General features: G+C 36.5%; 5 protein-coding genes and 1 pseudogene across 9 annotated transcripts; 1 reads left to right on the top strand and 5 right to left on the bottom strand.

Annotated features, from left to right (window-relative positions):
• Positions 1-250: 250 nt before the first annotated feature.
• On the bottom strand, positions 251-2436 carry LOC18593382 (Putative lysine decarboxylase family protein). Of its 3 annotated transcripts, XM_018124065.2 has the most exons (5): positions 2281-2435; positions 1959-2075; positions 1312-1435; positions 977-1161; positions 251-897 (listed from the first exon to the last, which is right to left on the bottom strand). In XM_018124065.2, exons 2-5 carry the CDS (start codon positions 1997-1999, stop codon positions 504-506), a joined length of 744 nt encoding a protein of 247 aa, XP_017979554.1. In that variant the 5' UTR covers positions 2000-2075; positions 2281-2435; the 3' UTR covers positions 251-503. The 3 variants fall into 3 exon arrangements, with proteins under 3 accessions (XP_017979554.1, XP_007020638.1, XP_007020640.1); XM_007020576.3 differs by having other exon boundaries at positions 1312-1440; positions 1959-2436; XM_007020578.3 differs by lacking the exon at positions 2281-2435 and having other exon boundaries at positions 1959-2145.
• A 316-nt stretch (positions 2437-2752) lies between these two features.
• On the top strand, positions 2753-4943 carry LOC18593383 (small ribosomal subunit protein eS8). Its single transcript, XM_007020583.3, has 5 exons — positions 2753-2886; positions 2991-3063; positions 3481-3820; positions 4236-4405; positions 4649-4943. The coding sequence occupies exons 1-5, from the start codon at positions 2883-2885 to the stop codon at positions 4722-4724; spliced, it is 663 nt and encodes a 220-aa protein (XP_007020645.1). The 5' UTR covers positions 2753-2882; the 3' UTR covers positions 4725-4943.
• Positions 4944-5311: 368 nt separating this feature from the next.
• LOC18593384 (uncharacterized) lies at positions 5312-6895 on the bottom strand. Of its 3 annotated transcripts, none has more exons than XM_088808339.1 (2): positions 6467-6895; positions 5312-5830 (listed from the first exon to the last, which is right to left on the bottom strand). In XM_088808339.1, the coding sequence occupies exon 2, from the start codon at positions 5781-5783 to the stop codon at positions 5595-5597; it is 189 nt and encodes a 62-aa protein (XP_088664465.1). In that variant the 5' UTR covers positions 5784-5830; positions 6467-6895; the 3' UTR covers positions 5312-5594. The 3 variants fall into 3 exon arrangements, with proteins under 3 accessions (XP_088664465.1, XP_088664467.1, XP_088664466.1); XM_088808341.1 differs by lacking the exon at positions 6467-6895 and adding an exon at positions 6422-6440; XM_088808340.1 differs by lacking the exon at positions 6467-6895 and adding an exon at positions 5990-6361.
• A 149-nt stretch (positions 6896-7044) lies between these two features.
• On the bottom strand, positions 7045-10503 carry XYLT (beta-1,2-xylosyltransferase). Its single transcript, XM_007020585.3, has 3 exons — positions 9667-10503; positions 8876-9025; positions 7045-8321 (listed from the first exon to the last, which is right to left on the bottom strand). Exons 1-3 carry the CDS (start codon positions 10315-10317, stop codon positions 7599-7601), a joined length of 1524 nt encoding a protein of 507 aa, XP_007020647.3. The 5' UTR covers positions 10318-10503; the 3' UTR covers positions 7045-7598.
• A 371-nt stretch (positions 10504-10874) lies between these two features.
• Positions 10875-13185, bottom strand: LOC18593386 (RmlC-like cupins superfamily protein). The gene is made up of 6 exons (XM_007020586.3): positions 12889-13185; positions 12729-12778; positions 12604-12642; positions 12482-12510; positions 11864-12030; positions 10875-11526 (listed from the first exon to the last, which is right to left on the bottom strand). The coding sequence occupies exons 1-6, from the start codon at positions 13005-13007 to the stop codon at positions 11022-11024; spliced, it is 909 nt and encodes a 302-aa protein (XP_007020648.3). The 5' UTR covers positions 13008-13185; the 3' UTR covers positions 10875-11021.
• A 2935-nt stretch (positions 13186-16120) lies between these two features.
• Positions 16121-17266, bottom strand: LOC18593387 (long-chain-alcohol O-fatty-acyltransferase pseudogene; annotated as a pseudogene).
• Between the last annotated feature and the right edge of the window lie 914 nt (positions 17267-18180).

Below are 18180 nucleotides of genomic sequence, written 5' to 3' on the forward strand. Positions count from 1 at the left end.
TTGATGGTTTTGTTTATTAGCTTGATCAAATCTACATCATGACCATATCTCAAGATCCTTTAACTTGATTGCAAATGGAATTATGTAAATGTAATGCATGGTATTACTTTTGAGTTTGATTGAATGATAATGCTAAAGACAATACAATAAAACCAGTTGCTGCCACTTTGAGTGAAAACCGGAAGTACATAACAGGATTCTTGTTATAATGGATGAATAAATAAAATCAGCCAACTGTAAGCTTAATCACTTATTTTCCACAAGTAACAGGATTTATTGACTCTCATAATTCATTGTAGCAGATACAGAGATTTCTGAAACTAAACATGGAGAGGGTCACCAATTGATGCCAGTTTAGTTAATACATTTCTGCAGAATTTACTTCTTGCTTATACATGTGAAATTTGTCAGAGTTAGTAGTCAATTGGATCCAAATTTGGAAAACAATGGAATAGTAGCACAGAACCCCTTCTGTTCCATCCTCTTGTCAGCTTCAAAACTTTTTAAGGGACTCTTTCATGTGCAGTTCTCAATTCGGTTTCTTGCTTGCCTTCATCAGGAAAAGGCAGATCATAAAACTCCGCCAAGTAAGCTAAAGCTTCTGAATTAGTGTCACATATCTTCCACAAGGATGAAACCTCTCCCTTGGAGACAGTACCCCAATCCTCACAAACATTAAGAAAGTCTAATAGCTTTGCATAGAATGAGTCATAGTTCATTACGATGAAGGGAACTGGAAGTTCTGATCCAATCCTTTCAAGCTGAATTAATGCCAATATCTCAAACATCTCATCGAGAGTACCTACACCACCTGGGAGAGCAACTACAGCTGTCTTATCAAAGTTAGAACTTCGAACCGCAGCATCAACCAATCCATGCTTTCTAGCAGAGAAAAACCTGCATTTTATTTTGAAGATCATTCAAATGCATAGATTTAGAATCGAGTTGATAAACCTTTACAAAAAGTAATATTTACCTGCATGCAAGATAAGTTTCTGAAGGCAGGTACGGATGAAAATTTGAGGTAGACCATTCTCCAGCTTCCCTACCTATCTTAAACCCACCAACTGGCTTTTTTGCTTGGAGAGCACCTGTTATAGCAGCATCCATGAGGCCAGGACCAGCCCCCGTCCATGTGGTACAGTCCAATAGGTTTGCTATCTGCTAAGGAGGAAAATTAAACTCATGAAAGGATGGGCTTAAAAAGGACAAAAATGAAGAAAATCCTAAGCATTGGGAAAATTGTTCCAAAGTAGACTTATATTTGCTAAATTGATTTAAAGAGATACAAAGCTCTATAAATCAACTTGCCTCTCTACTGAGCTCAAGCGTTTGTGAGTAATGTGGATGGCCAGGTCCCATCCGTGAAGAACCCAAGTACACAACTCCCCTCCCAAGTCTGTGTATGAGTTCATAGCATTGTTCTATCTCTTTTCTGACCTTTCAAATGAGAAAACAAAATTAGCAAATAAGCTTCTGACTACTCTTCAAAGAAAACCTGCCAAATGCTAATGAATCCCAAAATAATATATAACCAGCAGCCAAAGATGACACCATAAGCTAAACCTAAAAGGAAAATAAACATCCATGCAAAAATGGCAGCAATTCAACTTGTATCTCCAAGAGATTTCGCCATTACCTTGGGCCAACAAGAAAAGATGACACTGCTCACTCAGGATACTATATCAGCTAAGCATGTTCAAGATTCCTAATTATCAAAAGAAGAGAAAAGCCAAAAATATACCCAACTTAGATCTTTGCTCAGAGATTTTGCTGGCATAATACAAAATCAAGTCTAATTCTTCAAATCAAAAGCTAGTGCTATCCAATACAATCAGCATCCTCCAGGCTATAACATCACTCATAAATCCACACAAAAAGAAAGTTTTCAAAAAGAATCAGAAACGACTCAAGAAAGAGAATGAAAGTTTGAGGAGAAATAAAAGAGTGGGATTTACCTCATTGGGGCTTGTTCTTTCTTCAAAGTCAACAAATTCATTCTTGCAAAGTGAAACTCTTACAAGGTTACAAGCCTTGAAATTCGTAACCAACTTGAAGCCAACACCAAACCTCTCCTTCAAATTGAAAGATTGAAACTTTACATTCCACTGATGGGAATCTTTTAATGAAACACAAGAACCCAATGAACCCAACAATGCAAACCCCATCAAAAGGCCTTCCAAATGTATCAAAGACTGGTTTTTTGCATACACCGATTGATTTTCAGGACTGGGTTCTAAGTTACAACAACAAAAAAGAAAAGGGAAGAAAGGAACCAACTTGTTATCTTAAAATTTGCAAGTTGTGATGGAGCTTTGTAGAGATAAGGAATAATTCGGCTTCCAATTTGCTTAGCCTGTTGTTGCCATTGTTGAACAAAGTTGGGTGCTTTGTTGTTTCCAAATTCCAACCAAGCACATTGTTCTTTAAGGTTTTAAATATAAAATAAAATAACATTATTCCACGCCAGAAAACTTATGGGAGAAAATGTTTTTATGCAATTTTTATTTTAGAAAATATTTAAATTAATACAATTATTTATTATTTAATTAATAATAAAATGGAAGAAACTATTATTATTTAAATAATAAATAATTTACATAGACTTAAAAGTCCAGTAGTACTTGGGCCTTGATGGACTGGATCATTAACCCGAACATTTATTGGGATTAAACTTGTGATCTATCGATTGCCTAATTTACCCTAACATAAACCCGCCCAATTGGACATAAAAGTAATTTCACAAACTAGGGTTTTTGGGTGTATAACCAAGCTTCAAATCTCCGCCTATCACTTCCTCTCAAACCCTAGCTTCCTTCTGCTCTGAGATTTGCTTCAACCCAAAAGCCCCGAAAAGGCTTAAGCTTTTTCCCTCAGCCAAAATGGGTATTTCTCAAATTCCTCTAATTTTGCATTAATTTCTTTCTGAATCATGTAATTTTCTGCGTAATTTTCTTGCTGAAATGAGTTTTAATTCCTTTTCTTTGTAGGTATTTCTCGTGATTCAATGCACAAGAGGCGTGCCACCGGTGGCAAGAAGAAAGCATGGAGGAAGAAGAGAAAGTAATCTGCAAAATCCCTTTTTTTTCTTTTTTGTGTTTTAATTTTTTTTTATCATTTTAGCTCTGTTCAGTTGCTTAGAAAGTTGGTTTAGAATGAATGGAAAGATGAGATTTTTGGAGCAATTTTACTGAGATTTATTGGGATTTTTTTTGTTAACTGATTCAAATTGCTTATCATGACCATAAACTATGATATTTATTATATGACTGTACAAGTTGTCCTTTGTAGCTTGTTTAGATGCCAGAGATCTTGTCCAGTTTCGTTTCTTAATGGGTTGTTTCACTTGTTGTTAATGTGTTTATTGCTTTGTTTTATTTTTAGAGAAAGTTGTTCTGGTATTGGTTACTTTGTCTTGATTTTGAACGTTTCCATCTTAGTTTGTCTAGTTTTCTAAGTTATGGTGGATTCTTTTTTAAGGTATGAGCTTGGAAGGCAACCTGCAAGCACAAAGTTGTCAAGCAACAAGACAGTCAGGAGGATTAGGGTTCGTGGTGGAAATGTGAAGTGGCGTGCTCTGAGGCTCGACACTGGAAACTACTCATGGGGGAGTGAGGCTGTGACCCGTAAGACCAGAATTTTGGATGTGGTGTACAATGCATCCAACAATGAGCTGGTCCGTACTCAAACTTTGGTGAAGAGTGCTATTGTTCAAGTTGATGCTGCTCCATTCAAGCAGTGGTATCTCCAGCACTATGGTGTTGACATTGGTCGCAAGAAGAAAACAGCAGCGGCAGCAGCCAAGAAAGAAGGAGGAGAGGTAGGAGGATGGTTGTTTATATTTTGGTCACATGGACTCTGTTTCAATAGATCAGTTCCTCTGTTGATGTGGTGTTTTTATTTTGTTAGTGGATAGCTGATTTTAATTTTTCTCTTTCTCCCTTTCCTGCAAGTGGCTATTATTGTCTTTGCACAGCTCTACTTGGTGCAATCTGATATGCTCTGGCCATTAGAGCTGTATGTGCATATGAGAGGTTATTGCTGTCATGCTAGCATATATATTTATATATACCCTCTCCCACTTGGGCCCCTACAAAATAAAAATTATGTAGCAAACCAGGTTATATTTTTAGGCAAGACTTTAGATAGCATAATGATGTTTCTGTGGTTTTTTTTAATCTTTGACGGAGGGCATGGCTGTTTATGAATTACATTGTTTCTTCATTTGTTGATAGGATGGTGAAATTGCTACTGAGGAGGTGAAGAAGAGTGGCCATGTCTTGAGGAAGCTGGAAAAGCGTCAGCTGAATCGCAAGCTTGACTCACATATTGAGGAGCAATTTGGTAGTGGTCGTTTGTTGGCTTGTATCTCTTCACGGCCTGGTCAGTGTGGACGTGCTGATGGGTATGTCATGTCTTGTTCTTTTACAGAAGTCTTGGATCATTTTCCCTCAACCTCTCATTTTACTCTTGGCATATACAATCCTTTTTAAAGAAAAGGAATCATTTTAGGACAGCTAATAATTAGCCTAGATAATAGCTTTTCCATTTACTAATCTCTTGGTGGATACTGCAGGACAACTATTTTTTAGTTCATACTATACTATTATCATTCTTATTCTAGCATGATTTCAAATGTGTTTGACAGGTATATCTTGGAAGGCAAAGAGCTGGAGTTCTACATGAAGAAGATCCAGAGAAAGAAGGGGAAGGGAGCTGCCTAAAAATTTTGTTACTCGAGATTTCATCTTTCAGATCAGAATTTCCTTTTTTGCCTTTCTTTCACCTTTTCAGTTGTTTGACATTTAAGATTGTGTTAGTATTGAACATTTAGTTTGAATGTCGACTAGTCGGTTGTGCCCTATTCAACAGTATTATTATATAACTTCGGTTGCATGTTATTTTTGTACTTGAAGTTTATAAATGCAGCTTATTTTGATTGATATGGATGTGGCTTTCTGATCAACTTGCCTATAAATTTGTCAAAATTGGAATTATTGTGGTAGGATACCGAGATAGAAATGGAGTTAATTCTGTTTCAAGTATGAGATGGCATGCCTGATGCCTGCAATATAGGTTCAAAAAGCACTCTTTTGGTCTAATTGGTGGCATGAGCAGGGGATCTTTCAAAGATCTTATGTTCAGGCTTCACTTTAGCTTTGGTGGGTAAAGTATCTGGGCTTTAAGCTTTCATAAAATGGAACTAGTATCTGCCAGGCAAAGGGTCTCCTTGCTAGACTCCTTTGCCTTAGCAATAAATCAGTCATCTTGCAAGTGGTAATTATGAACTTATATTACATAAGAATCTATCAGAAATTTGAATCAAAGAATGGTTTCAGCATTGTTCAAATAACCAAATGCATGAACAAACTAGATGGAAGTAGTTCCACAATACAACTTGCTGAGGATGCCAAGGTTTACCCCAAGCCAATGCTACCGCCGAAAGAAGCCCTGGAGGAAGACTACATCTACAGCCTAAGCCCAAAGTGACATTCCAATGACAGTTCTTATTACTCTATAGCACTAAATGAGAGCAGAGCACCAAGGAGAGAATGTGGGTAAAAACCAAGGTACATAAAGGAACAAGTACAGCTCTAAGGTTTGCCATATTTCTTTCTCAACCGTTCCTTGACAAATTCATCTCGAGCTTTAGTCCGAGCTTGCTGAGGGGCAATGCATACATAAGAGAGATGGGTACCGATTGCGAAAAGGCCTGCACCGGCAAGGAAGCACCCCACGGTAATTGCCAGCTTCTTGGGTGTGGATGGATAGCATAAACTCATGTTTGCTTATCACCAAAGCAAGTGCACACCACAGATGGGTCAGTTACCTATCCAGGAAAAAAACGTGTTATCTAGAATCATGCAACATGAACAATAAATACAAGCAAATACAGGTTGCAGACAAGTTCTTCTGTGAGGGAAAGAGGTAGTGTTGTAACGAGTAAAACAAGATGTGTTAAGAGGCGACAGCGACAAAACAAACCCACCAACACATACACTTCAGGACATCCCATTGAGGAGTTTAGGTGGGTAATATGGAAAACATGGCATGACCAAATAGAATCACCCTTACTCCCAAACCAAGTGAATTTGACAGCTTGCAGCACATGAACAGCTCTACGAAGACTTGCATTTCTCTCAGACGCAATTTGTCAGACATTTGGCAGGCTTTCTCCATTTATTCGAGTTTATAAAACAGTAACCTTTGCTTTGATCAAATGCAGTAGCAAATAAGGACGAAACAAGGGCTATGAACAACATGCTTAAGCATCATATCATGCACATATATGCCATATATATGTAAACACCTGTGGTCAACTATTCGTCTTAAACTGTTATGTATGAATATTTACTTCGAATTTTATTTATATATACATGTATATGTACATATACATGTATATATATATATATATGCGTACATATGCTGATTTTGCTTATCGAAACAAACCCAAGAAACATCATACCTTAGACAGCTGCGATTTAGATTTAAACAGGCAAGTTCGGGGGGCGGTGTTGTCAAATAATGGAGTTCACTTTAATGTCTAAGGCAAAAGACCCAAAGTCCAAGCCCATTCCTTTTATTGCCAAATGAACCCTCCTTCCTTTTTGTTCATCTTTACTTAATAAATAGCCCAAAAGATTATTATATATAATTCAAGGAATACCCTGTTTTTTGTTTTATTTTATCCTCCCTGATTTTCTCTTCAGGCTGCTGTCATCATGGTGTTGGTGTAATCAACCTGACAACAAGAAACGGGCTCTTGCCACTGTCTTGCTTCTCCAAGAACTTTATTTTTATCAAGCATTTTTGTTATATATTTCTTGTAATTCATCTTCTTTTGCATTCTGTAATGACAAAGAAAATTTTGGGGTAATAATAATTCATCCTTATCAGTTTTGCTTGTTTATGTGGACTCTGCTTAGTTGGTAATGGTCAAATTCATGGAAGATGGTACTATGTAGAAAATAGCAGACTTCATCATGATTAGTCATTGCTCCAAAGATGACTAAGAATTGTAAGTCTACCAAAGGCAATTCCTACTTTCCATGGAAAAAACACTCTTATATTACTTTATGTAGAAATTTTTGCCTCTGCAGTTCAAACGAAAGACTAATAAAATACACTTTTTTTTTGGTTCAATCCAATGAACCTGACATGGAGTACATTCCACGATGTACCCGAAAAATTGTACAGGAACACAGCCATGTGTCTTAGAATAGTTTCAAAGGAACAAATTGAACTCAAACCTGTATGCTAAATAGTATTTCTGCAAGAACATATACTGCAACCGAAATCTTCCATCTCTCAGAGTGTGCTGCTGAATAATGCCTATATCAATCGAATAAGAATGATTTCCTCATCTACCATACCAAATATGTAGCTCCTTTCTTTGAGTTAGCTATCAATTGAATCTCTTGAAGGAATGAACATGCGAAAAGAATCTCCTTATGTTTCGTCAGTAAGTGCCTCATAAAAAATCGGGAAAAAAGAGCAAAATCTTGCAAGGCCAACTCCAAGAGGCAGATGATGAGAACAGCTAGGATTATCTGTCAGTTTCAAGCTCAGATAAGATGATGCGTCAGAACCAAAAAATTTTAGCACCCAAGACTCCTCATTATCTTTTTAAGCCTATCAATGACAACTTCCGGATTTGCATATGATCCATCAAGGTTAATGGCATGATATTCCAATCCTTTCCATTGTGCGATCAACTGAAAGTGTGGCCGTCTGAAATAGCTGCTGATAATCTCCAGAATCACTGTGTTTGGTGTTGCAGATACTATGTGCGTGAGACCCGCACCATGAGCACCAATAATAACTGAAGCATCCTGAATGGCTCGGACCTGGTCCTTCATGGACATGTGGGCAAACAATCCATTGATGAGGTTTACTTTGCATTCCAAATGATTAGATGCCCACCTCTGTAATGCATCAAACACTTCTTGTTCATTGCTAAGTCTTGATTCAACTTTACCTTTATGGCGTGGATGGGCTAAATAGTCTTCTCGACGGACAAAGAGAACATTATGACCTGAGACTGCCTTATCAGCATGATGTCTGTTCACTGGAAACCCAAAAGCAGCTCTGATCATTTCTCCAAATTCAGATAACCGAGCAGTTTTTCGGTCATCGGGTCTTTGCCATAAATCATGTGCAGAAGCCCCATGACAATTTATTCCTTCAGTAAGCCCTTTAAACAATGGAGTCTCATATCCTAACGGTGCAAAAATAGCATGGCGGAAACAGACTGGACCACCAAAGTTTTTAGCATATCTAAGGCTTGAAAACAATGCTTCCCATGTTTCTTCTAATTGTGTCTGGAAATTTTCAGCCAAGAAAAAAAGATCAGCTATTGTAGGATAATAAAGCATTTCGTAGACAAATGGTATAAACTCAACAGGAGATGTTCAAAATATCGATAATAAGCAACTTCTAGTTGCAAGCATAGCAAAAAGTAGGATCGCTAAATCACATCTAGATGACATTTTTGCCATTTTATGAGGACAATTGCTGAACTTATAGAACGGTACATTGGAAGCGCAAGAAATCAAAACCCTGAGCAAAAATTACAGTTAAGAATTTGAATACACAACAAGCTTAAATAGGTATATAATTCTCTCCTTGGTTCATTGTTCATTAACCTAGCAATTCCTCCCATTTCCTATCTACAAACCCCATCCCTTCACTCCGTTTGGGCAAGTAGAAACACCTGTCCTGGCTTAAAACGCCAACATTTTTCTCATTAATTCTCGTAAGTTTTTTGGCTACAGAAAGAGCAAATAACATGGTAAATGAAGAATGCCAATATGCTAAAGTGAACAAAGATGACATTAGAAACTGAGTATGGAATACTGAGCATGAGCATGTATACCTCACAATGACCATCCACAAAGACCAAATGTGGCCGGTTAGGCAAGCCAGTAACCCTAGAAGACACATATGCACTGTACCAATCCGTCACAGTGTGGAAAAGGTTCGCATACTCAAATCTTGTTACCAGAAGCGTAGGCTCTTCTACCCACTGTAATCAGAGCTTTCCATGTCAGAATCCATAAAAGCAGAACTAACAATCAACAAATTGCATTGAATTAGACGAGGAATTTGAAGAAACTAACTACCAAATATAGCAAGAATTAAGTTCATACTCCATAAAGGAATAAAATTAGGAGAAGGAAACAAAACGAATTGAACTAGAAGAAAACGGACAAATCAACTACTCTGCTGAATCAAACTCATATTGAACTTACAAATTAGATCAGTTTTCTACTTTTTAACTACCTGATTTCACACCAAAGTTGCAGTAACTCAATTCATAAAATGCCACTGCCTATTAATCCAGAAATCAACTACCTCAAAATCCGCAGACATCAGAATCAAGAGAAAACAACTATCAGAACGATGAAACAAACTAATCCATCTAAGACAAGCTAATTTTCCCTAGATTATAAACAAACAGATCAGTCTAAGCATCTGTTTGACATACAGAATTGCATTGAATTATGATCCATATCTGCATTTTAAGCATCAATTTACTTCCAAGTAATCAGAAACTTAGCAAACCATCATTAATACTATCATTAACATCAACAATTCCAGCAAGCATCAAGATCAATGAACAGATATCAAAATTTTAAGGAAAAAAATCCAGAAATCTGATCTAACCTCTTGACAAGTGAAATCATTTTCACCCACAACAACAACAGACCTAACCAATTCCCTCATAGTATGTCTCAAAACATCCCCAACAGGAAAAAAATCATTCAAAAACTCCTTCCCCACAAGCTTCTTTTTCTTCAATTTCGCTCCTTCGCCTTCAACCTCAAAGGCTCCATCTTCAAACTCAGGCATCTCTTCTTCTTCACTTCTCCCAATAACATCCTCCAACTTCTCACCACCTCTTGACATCCTAATCTTCTCAGGATCCATCCTTATCTTCCCACCTTCACAAACCGAACTCCTCAAAGTCTCCGAGTAATGACATCGAAACCAACTCGACCCGGATCTCACTGCAGCCTTTGCGGGCAAAACATCAGCCACCCTTTTAAACCCGTTCCCAAAATAAGCCTCACATGACTTTGGAACTACGCTTGAGGTCAACGACCAAGGAAGATATGATGGGATGATCGGCCAGGGCTTCGACAAATGGGGTCCATGGTGTGGGATCATTCCGGTAAAACCCTCCGCCGTCGTGTCATGGTGGTTCTCCGCCCCATGACGGTGGTTGGAAGAGGAGAAGTAAAGGTAAAGAGAGATGGAGTTGAGAGCAAAGAGAGCCAAGAGGATCCAGAGAAGAATTTCGTGTTTCTTGTTCATGGTGGGCTGTTTTTCTCTCCTTTTCCTCTGGGGTTCTAAGATTTTTTTTAAGGTTTTGTGGGTTTCGATGACTTTGGTTTGACAACAAAACTGAAAAACAGAGTCTTTGTTTCGGAAGTTTCCCCGAGTTTGGCTCAGAGTTTACACGTTTTGTGTTGTCTTTCTCAGAAGTTTAGATCCTTTTGGGAAAGTTAAAGTGAGTTGTAGCTTTGTACTTTTACCTTTGTCTTTTTTTCTTTTTTAAATTATATTTTCTTAATTTTTCATAAATATACAAAAAAATTAAAAATAATATTATTAATAACATTCAAAACATTAACAAAAAAATTTCTAGCCCATGATTAATTAAGCAATAATTTCAATAGGTTAGCAGCAAATTTCTTTGCAGGGTTGTGTTTTAGTTTCATTATAAATGTTTTTCTTTATTTATTATTTTGAAACAAAAGATTGAAAAAAATAAAAAAAAAACGTATTTTTGTTGCTGTTCATATCGTTTGTCTAAATTCTTGATTAATAAAATTTAATAAGCTAGGTAATAACATTTGGTTCACTAGTAGTGTATAAAATCGAGTAAATTGAGTAAATTAATGAAACTGCCTTAACTAAGCATAATGTATAATTTACATATTTGATTATTAGAATATCAATGACATTTTCTCCTTGCCAAAGCTAACCAGTGGAATTCTCTGACAAAAACAAAAGAATCAGAAATCCAGGGTAAGACCAGATTCAGATCTCCAATGCCTTGCTTTCTCGAATCCATTGGTATAGTTCTCGAAATCATCAATTGTCTGATCAATCTCTTCCTGTGTGTTCATCACAAAAGGTCCAAATTGCACCAGGGGTTCACACAATGGTTCACCTCCCACTAGGATGAACCTCAGCAACTTAGAGGACTTGTTCCATGCCTCCAAGCCATCCCCAGATCCTAGCAGAAGCAGGTGGTGAGCATTCACAGGGGAAGATTTCAACCGCCCGAAGGTACCTTCTCCTTCCAGGACATAAACGAATGCATTCCAGGATTCAGGTACTGGTTGTTGGAGGTGAGCTCCAGGTTCTAGAGTGAAGTCCAGGTACATTGTTGGGGTTCTGGTGTAGATTGGTGACTTTGATCCCAAGGCCTCACCAGCTACAACTCTAACTTTGATTCCATCCTTTGTTGCTTCTGCTATATCCTTGCTTGATATTTCCTGGTACCTTGGTTCAATCCTGGAAAAATAAAAGATTAAACAATTGAGGGTTGAAGGGTTGAAAAAGTTAGCAGGATTTTGTGGCAGCATGTCCAGCTAGTGGAACAAGCATTAAGCCAATTCCATCATTAAAGGTTCTCTCTTCAAGGCTCAAACGACAGGCACATTTAGTAAAAGCTGACCATAAGATATGCATAAACATTGCAATGCAAAGTGTGCTGCATTCAAAAACCACTTTTAAGAAAAGATCCATAATGACAAATCATTGCAGTCAAATTCGATTTTGTATTCGAAATAAAGATAATATGATAAAAAGTTAAATGGAAAACTTGTGTATCTCCATGGATTGAGCTTACATTTTATTTTTGGAGGAGAGGTTGATCCATAGCTGTAGACCCTTTTGGGTTCCTTGTGCTGCAGGCATCTCTGAGTGGACAATACCTCTTCCTGCAGTCATCCATTGAATGTCACCAGGTCCAATGGTCCCCTTATGCCCATCAAAGTCTTCATGTGTTAAAGCCCCCTAATGAAATCAACCAATTGCATGCAGCCCAGGGGTAAGTTTACACAATCAATAAAGCAAACCCAACATACCATATTATTTGAGGTCTACGTTTGATGATTATGGGGCATTGTCAAATCCCTATTTGGTATGGCTGGTATGACTTGAAATGACAATTTCATTTCTAGCCTTAGAGTGCAACTAAATTCAGCCATCTGTTGCTTTCTTTTATGTTGAACAATCACATCTAATTGACCCCTTTTTTATGCTTAATTAAATTTGATAGTGTGAATGACATTATTAATTCGGCAATGAATAGTTTCTAAATGTACATAAACACTACATTTTCCAATTATTTTTGGGATGAAAAAAGGAAAAAGTTTTAAGAGAAAGAGAGAAAGGAGATGATCATATTATGCTTAATCTGTTAAGAAAAAAGAATTCCAGATTGTCAGAATGATCATTTCTGTACCTGAAGCATGTAGGTGACTGTCTCGAATCCTGTTAACACAAAAACAGAGAGGATAAGAACCCAAATGATTTCACATCTGCAAACACGAAAGTAGAACAGAAGAAGAAGAAGAAGAATCAAACCTCTGTGTGGATGATCAGGAAATCCAGCAGGTGCTGTAACTGCAATATCCAAAATCAAAACCTTTAGGAAAAAACAGAGCAAAAGAACAGAGAAAGAAAAACAGAGCGAAAACAGAGACACCAACCTGAAAATTCATCCAAAACAAGGAAAGGATCGAAGTGTCTCAACTCAAACCTGCAAAAACAAAAATACCCTTTAATCCAAACACCTCAAATTCATCAAAAGTTCATTCCTTGTTTTGAAAAAAACACCAAATTTATGTCATTTTTTCCCGCTCGGCTTACCGGCCTATGCTTCTTCTGACAATTGCTCCAACTCCTTCATGTTGTGGCCTAGCCAAGAACTTCCTCACCACCAACCTTGGCTCATTCAAACCAACACAAGAACTCTCTCTCTCAGGCATTTCTATCCTCCTTCTGTCTGTTTAAAGTTTACTAAAAGCCTTGGGCTTTGTTACAAGGTTTGTGAAGAAAAAGCTCAAGAATTTGAACGAATATATAAAGAGTGAAACTTGGGGTAGAGAAAGAGAGACATAATTGGTGACACTTTGGAAGGTCAAAGGGGAAATGTTGGCGGCCAAATAAGACCCACATGGGAGTTTGCTTGAGCTGGAGGGAGCTCTTCTTCCATTAACGTCAGCATAGCGTTGCCATGATGTGGGGATGGAAGCCAGGGGGTGGTTTCCATCCCATCCTTTGATTGATTGACACGTGTCAAACTATGGTCCATTTCATGTCATTACTTTTCCACCCCCCACAGTGAACTCCAAGGGTTCAAGCATCTTTGATGTGGGGGTGACAATTTAAAGCTCAAAAGCATGATTATTGGTCCACAAATATGAAGGGAGATATTCTTGTTCCATATTCTTCTTTGTTTCTCTTTACCTTATTCCCCTTGCCAAAAGGAATAAGCTTTGCTAATTTTCAATACCCTTAACATTATGAATAAATATTCATGGTTCAATTTAATTTCTTGATATTTTTTTCGAGTTTCACTTATATTAGAATAATTTTAGAAAATCAATTTTTCGATACCCGTTATATTGAACGTCCATTAATACCTTTGATTAACAAAACAGAAAAAAAATCATTATATTTGTTATAAAAAAAATTGCAATTTGTGAATGGAAAATGAAAATAGATACAAGAGGAAGTGTAACCTTCCGAACCCTTTAATCCCAACAACACAATATACAGCATCACCCAAATCTTTCATACATTTTATTTATTCTAATAATTAATTCTTCATTAATCCAAAAGAAAATCAAGGGTTTTATATATATAGAGTTCATCATGCAAGTGATTCAATTTGAATCTTTGAAATGTGAAATTGTACCCTTGCCAAGCTTGAAGGTGACAAATTTGTTAGCATAATACCTAAAAAATCATAATACTATACATGGTTTCTAGCCTCAAGAATCACTATGATTAATTTCCAGTTACATTGAAGCATTTTGATTGTGGTTTTAGCTTTAGTCAATGTAAATTGTGGAGAAGGTGGGAGAATAGGATAGTCAAGCTAGCCAAAATATCTAGCTAATCACATCAATATATTCAATATCAACTGCTTGTCTAGTGCATTGTAAGAAGCTTGAAAAAGGTTCCCCAAGGCGAATAATTCAAATGAACCAATGACTAAACATTTGGATTAAGACCCTTTTTAATGAGAAAATGGGAGACTTCCAATTATATCTTGGTCACTCTTTTGGAAAGAGAAACAAAAAATGTAAAGCAAAGAATGAGTTTTCATTTTGTGGTATTTTCAAAATTTTCTCCCACGAGTCCACACCACAATCACTTGAATTATAAGGTCTTAGTCTTGCTTGTTTTTCAATCAAAATGTTGTTTACATCAATCTGAATTATTGGGATTAATACCGTTAATCCCGTGATTGAAAATTAAAATCGATTCTTATTAATTAATAAAGATAAATATGTTTTCAACCAAATTGATGAAATCGTATGCAATAAAAATAGAAAATGATTAATCATACTTTCAGTTTTTATTTTTTGTGTTTTTTAATAATTGGCACCATATATATATATATATATATATATATATATATATATGTATATGTTCTAGAAGGAAATTAAAGAAAGGGAAAGGGATGTTGCTTCTAAGAGAAAAGGGTACATGCCTAAACCAAAAGCCTCTCCTCCCACTTGCTTCATTGCAACTAACAACAAACAAAACTTTTGCTTCAAAACCATCTAATTAATTAATGACCATTAAATGCTAAGTTAATTGCATGATCATCATTAACCATGAAGGCTTGGGCCATTTCTCATGGTGGTGCACCCCGCCTTCTGGATTTGGTGGGATGGTCCATTTTCTTATGGTGGGCTTCTTCTCTTTTTGGTCTTAGGTTGAAAGTTTCATCCCAAAATGACATCATTTGCACAAAAGCATGACACGAAGGGACAGAACGTATCCCCGCTCTTTGGGTTTTGTTTTCTTGTTTTGTTGGACAATTGAAGAAAACAAAAAAGTCAAGTCAAAAGCTTATTACAAGGAAGACCTGGGTGTAAACCTAAGCAAATACTATATTGTCTGCCAGGCAACAGGGTGTAGACTTTTGGAATCTTTAATTTCAAAAACCAGCTAGACAGCAGCATGTTTCACAGTGATGATGATTTGGGGATTACAATATGATGATGCTATTATCCTTTTTTTAGTAAATTAATTTATAATAAATTGATGAATCTTACCTCTCTTTTCTCCTGTTTTGTTGCACTAAAGTCAGTTCTTCTATATTTAAATAAGATTTGAAACATTTAAAAAAGGGGAGAGAGACTGTTGGTTAAGGACTTAAACTTCTCAATAATTTAAAAAAAATTAAATTAACAGTATGTAATCATAATTTAACATTATTACAACTGTATCATGATGGTCCACACACCTAGATATGGCAAGCTGTAGATACACTGAAGGGGAGAATAGATCAGAGAGGGCCCTTTGAGATCTTTGCTGCAATGAAGTAACAGTAGGAGACATGGATATGTTACTGTCAAAACCCAAACCCTGATGAAGTTTTTTGAGCTAACGACCCTCCATTTCCATGGCTTCTTTAACTCTCTTGGACTTATATAATACTATGACATTATGAAAAAGGCAACGAGTAATTTCTGTCATTGCTTTTGTTTCTGGTAATTAACCCCATGTTTTCCTGGTTTCTACTTTAGTTCATGTATATAGCATTGAGTTCAAGCCATGGACCAGTTTAGAATGGTGGCAGCTAAAAGAAAACCTCAAGCCTATACAAATTAATTGATATTCAAAGGTACAAGATAAACCCATTATCTCTATACGTAAAAATATTTATGTTTTATATTCAAAATCTTAATTGTTATCTCGTAACGATAAGTTTATTATATATATATTTGATATTCAAAATTACGAGACAAATTTATTATCTCTATACGTAAAAAAATATTTATATTTTAAATTTAATATTCAAAATTTTATATGATCATAATAGAATTATCTAGATAATGATTTTTAAGTGTAGGATAGATAGAACTCTTAATTTGTTAAATTTTTCACTCAAACAAGAAGTGTAAAGTTGATGGGACATGAGTATTTTGGCATTTCTAGCTATGAGGAACCATTTGGCCTATGCCAGTGGAGCAATTGGTTTAGTATTTGCCTGTTGCCAAGCCCTTGAGAAATTCCATGGAGAGTTTGAACTGTCATCCATGCCAATCCTCAGAAACTTCGTGTACAACAGCCAGCTAGTCGTCACAGATAAGTTTGCCAAAGCCAATGGTCCTGAAATCGCCCTGTGAAGCCGAAACCTGTTGGTCGTCACCAATTTCTTCTTCAGCACTATCTCCACATCCACCAACCCTCCATGCAGGATGAAAAGCCAAGTCATTTCCCACGTCGGGCTCTGACGAAACATGCGGGAAACAAGCAGTTCGTGCATCAAACCAGAGACGAGGAACGTCACGAAAACACCAGGCAACGAGGACCATCGAGGTCCGATGATAATGGTGGAGACACGACGTACGGGGTTGTAGACGGTTTCGCGTAGGAGGTCCGAGACCCTGAGGTTCCACCTGTGGCCCCAAAAATCTTGTAGTGAAGTGGAAAACAGCGGTGCGTTGAACTGTGGCTCGAGTTCGACGCCTTGGAGGAGGAGTCGAGCAGGGATTGCAGACAAGGCAAAGAGAAGTTGTGTTCCATGGTACGTGACGAAAGCATAGATCAAAAAGACATGTTTGTGATTCAAGCAGTGTTTATAGTTTTCATAAGTACGAAGCACAATCGATACAATTGTAGCTCTAGTTGCAGCCTCCAAAATGGGGTTACTCTTGGCTTCAGATGGTGTTTCTGGAGGTGGGTTTTGTCTGATCTTGAAAGGGAAACAAGCCGTGAGGATCAAACGAAGAAGGTCATGTTTTGGTAGTGACAAAGGGCCCTGATCGAAGGCAAACAGGAGGAGCTTGAAGTTGGCAAGCCAAGCAAGGAAAAACCTGGCCGGCAAACCTATGTAAAAGCTGTTGAGGTCGAAGGGGAGGATGGATAAGAGGATGATGACAGGGAGGAGGGAGATGAGCCTTAGCAAACCCTTTGGGATCTTTGCTGCAATGAAGTAACTATAGAGTAGAGATGCCATGGTGAGAACACATAACCTGATGAAGTTCTTGAGCTCACCCTCCATTTCCTTGGCTTCTTTCATTTCTCTCGTCCCCTTCATTTTCTTATTTTAACGTAATATATATGGTTTAGTTTGTTCTTTAATTATATGCAACATTGAACAAGTTAATCTTATATTTTGAAGCATTAAATTAAGTTCGGTTTTTAATTAAGTACTCTAACCTAAATTTTACTTTTGTACATAATTGTTATTAAAAATGATGGTTTCATTAATAAATATCATCGTAATTTCCAAACCGTATTCACTTCTTATTAGTGCAATCAATACAAATAACCAAGGGCAGATCTACCTTTGAGACATGCAGTGATGCTTTATCTTCTCGATCTTTGGTTGCGTTTTCAAAACAACTAATCTAGGTTTCAATAGTAAGTAATTTTCAATCAAAATTAAATTTTTAAATACTTCATGTTTAAATTTTTTTTTATTAATTTGATAGTTTGGGATTTAAACAAAATCTAGTAGAAAATAATATTGTATGTCAAATAATATTTTGAAATTATAAGTCTTTTTGTTTTAAACTTATTTTGTAGATATATTGTTTGATTATTTAATTTTTGTATTTAACTTTATATGATTTGTGGATGCTTTTGATCAATGAATAAAAATTTATCAAATTGTTAATTTCTGAACCTGATAATTTACTATTGTAAGATCATATTTTATTCAATTTTAATATTTTAATGTAAGATCAAATTGTTAGGTGAAATGCCAACTTTTGTTAATATTTTGGTGGGTTATAAAATTGAGTGACCTCCAGCATTTAATGAAATCTATTTATAAAGCAAACAATATTGGTGCATGATGCATGGTAACTTCATGATTGTTTACTTGCTTAGCTAATTTTGCAAAAAAAGTTTGGCTTCCTGCCAACACTCATGAATATATAATCCATTATAACAAATTTGGCTCAAAACGGT

Source organism: Theobroma cacao, chromosome 7 (genome assembly GCF_053813885.1).
Source record: "Theobroma cacao isolate CCN51 chromosome 7, ASM5381388v1, whole genome shotgun sequence".
NCBI lineage: Eukaryota > Viridiplantae > Streptophyta > Magnoliopsida > Malvales > Malvaceae > Theobroma > Theobroma cacao.

Excerpts from the sequence above, each read along its gene's own strand:
- LOC18593382 (XM_007020576.3), bottom strand. The coding sequence starts at position 2,168 with ATGGGGTTTGCATTGTTGGGTTCATTGGGTTCTTGTGTTTCATTAAAA. Across the intron at positions 1,162-1,311 it reads CGCTTGAGCTCAGTAGAGAG|ATAGCAAACCTATTGGACTG; the intron begins GCAAGTTGATTT and ends CCTCCTTAGCAG. Across the intron at positions 898-976 it reads GAAACTTATCTTGCATGCAG|GTTTTTCTCTGCTAGAAAGC; the intron begins GTAAATATTACT and ends AATAAAATGCAG.
- XYLT (XM_007020585.3), bottom strand. The coding sequence starts at position 10,317 with ATGAACAAGAAACACGAAATTCTTCTCTGGATCCTCTTGGCTCTCTTT. Across the intron at positions 9,026-9,666 it reads ATGATTTCACTTGTCAAGAG|TGGGTAGAAGAGCCTACGCT; the intron begins GTTAGATCAGAT and ends CTCTGATTACAG. Across the intron at positions 8,322-8,875 it reads TTGTGGATGGTCATTGTGAG|ACACAATTAGAAGAAACATG; the intron begins GTATACATGCTC and ends GAAAATTTCCAG.
- LOC18593384 (XM_088808339.1), bottom strand. The coding sequence starts at position 5,783 with ATGAGTTTATGCTATCCATCCACACCCAAGAAGCTGGCAATTACCGTG.
- LOC18593386 (XM_007020586.3), bottom strand. The coding sequence starts at position 13,007 with ATGCCTGAGAGAGAGAGTTCTTGTGTTGGTTTGAATGAGCCAAGGTTG. Across the intron at positions 12,511-12,603 it reads TCCTGATCATCCACACAGAG|GATTCGAGACAGTCACCTAC; the intron begins GTTTGATTCTTC and ends TTGTGTTAACAG. Across the intron at positions 11,527-11,863 it reads CTCTCCTCCAAAAATAAAAT|GATTGAACCAAGGTACCAGG; the intron begins GTAAGCTCAATC and ends TTATTTTTCCAG.
- LOC18593383 (XM_007020583.3), top strand. Across the intron at positions 3,064-3,480 it reads GCATGGAGGAAGAAGAGAAA|GTATGAGCTTGGAAGGCAAC; the intron begins GTAATCTGCAAA and ends TTCTTTTTTAAG. Across the intron at positions 4,406-4,648 it reads CAGTGTGGACGTGCTGATGG|GTATATCTTGGAAGGCAAAG; the intron begins GTATGTCATGTC and ends TGTGTTTGACAG.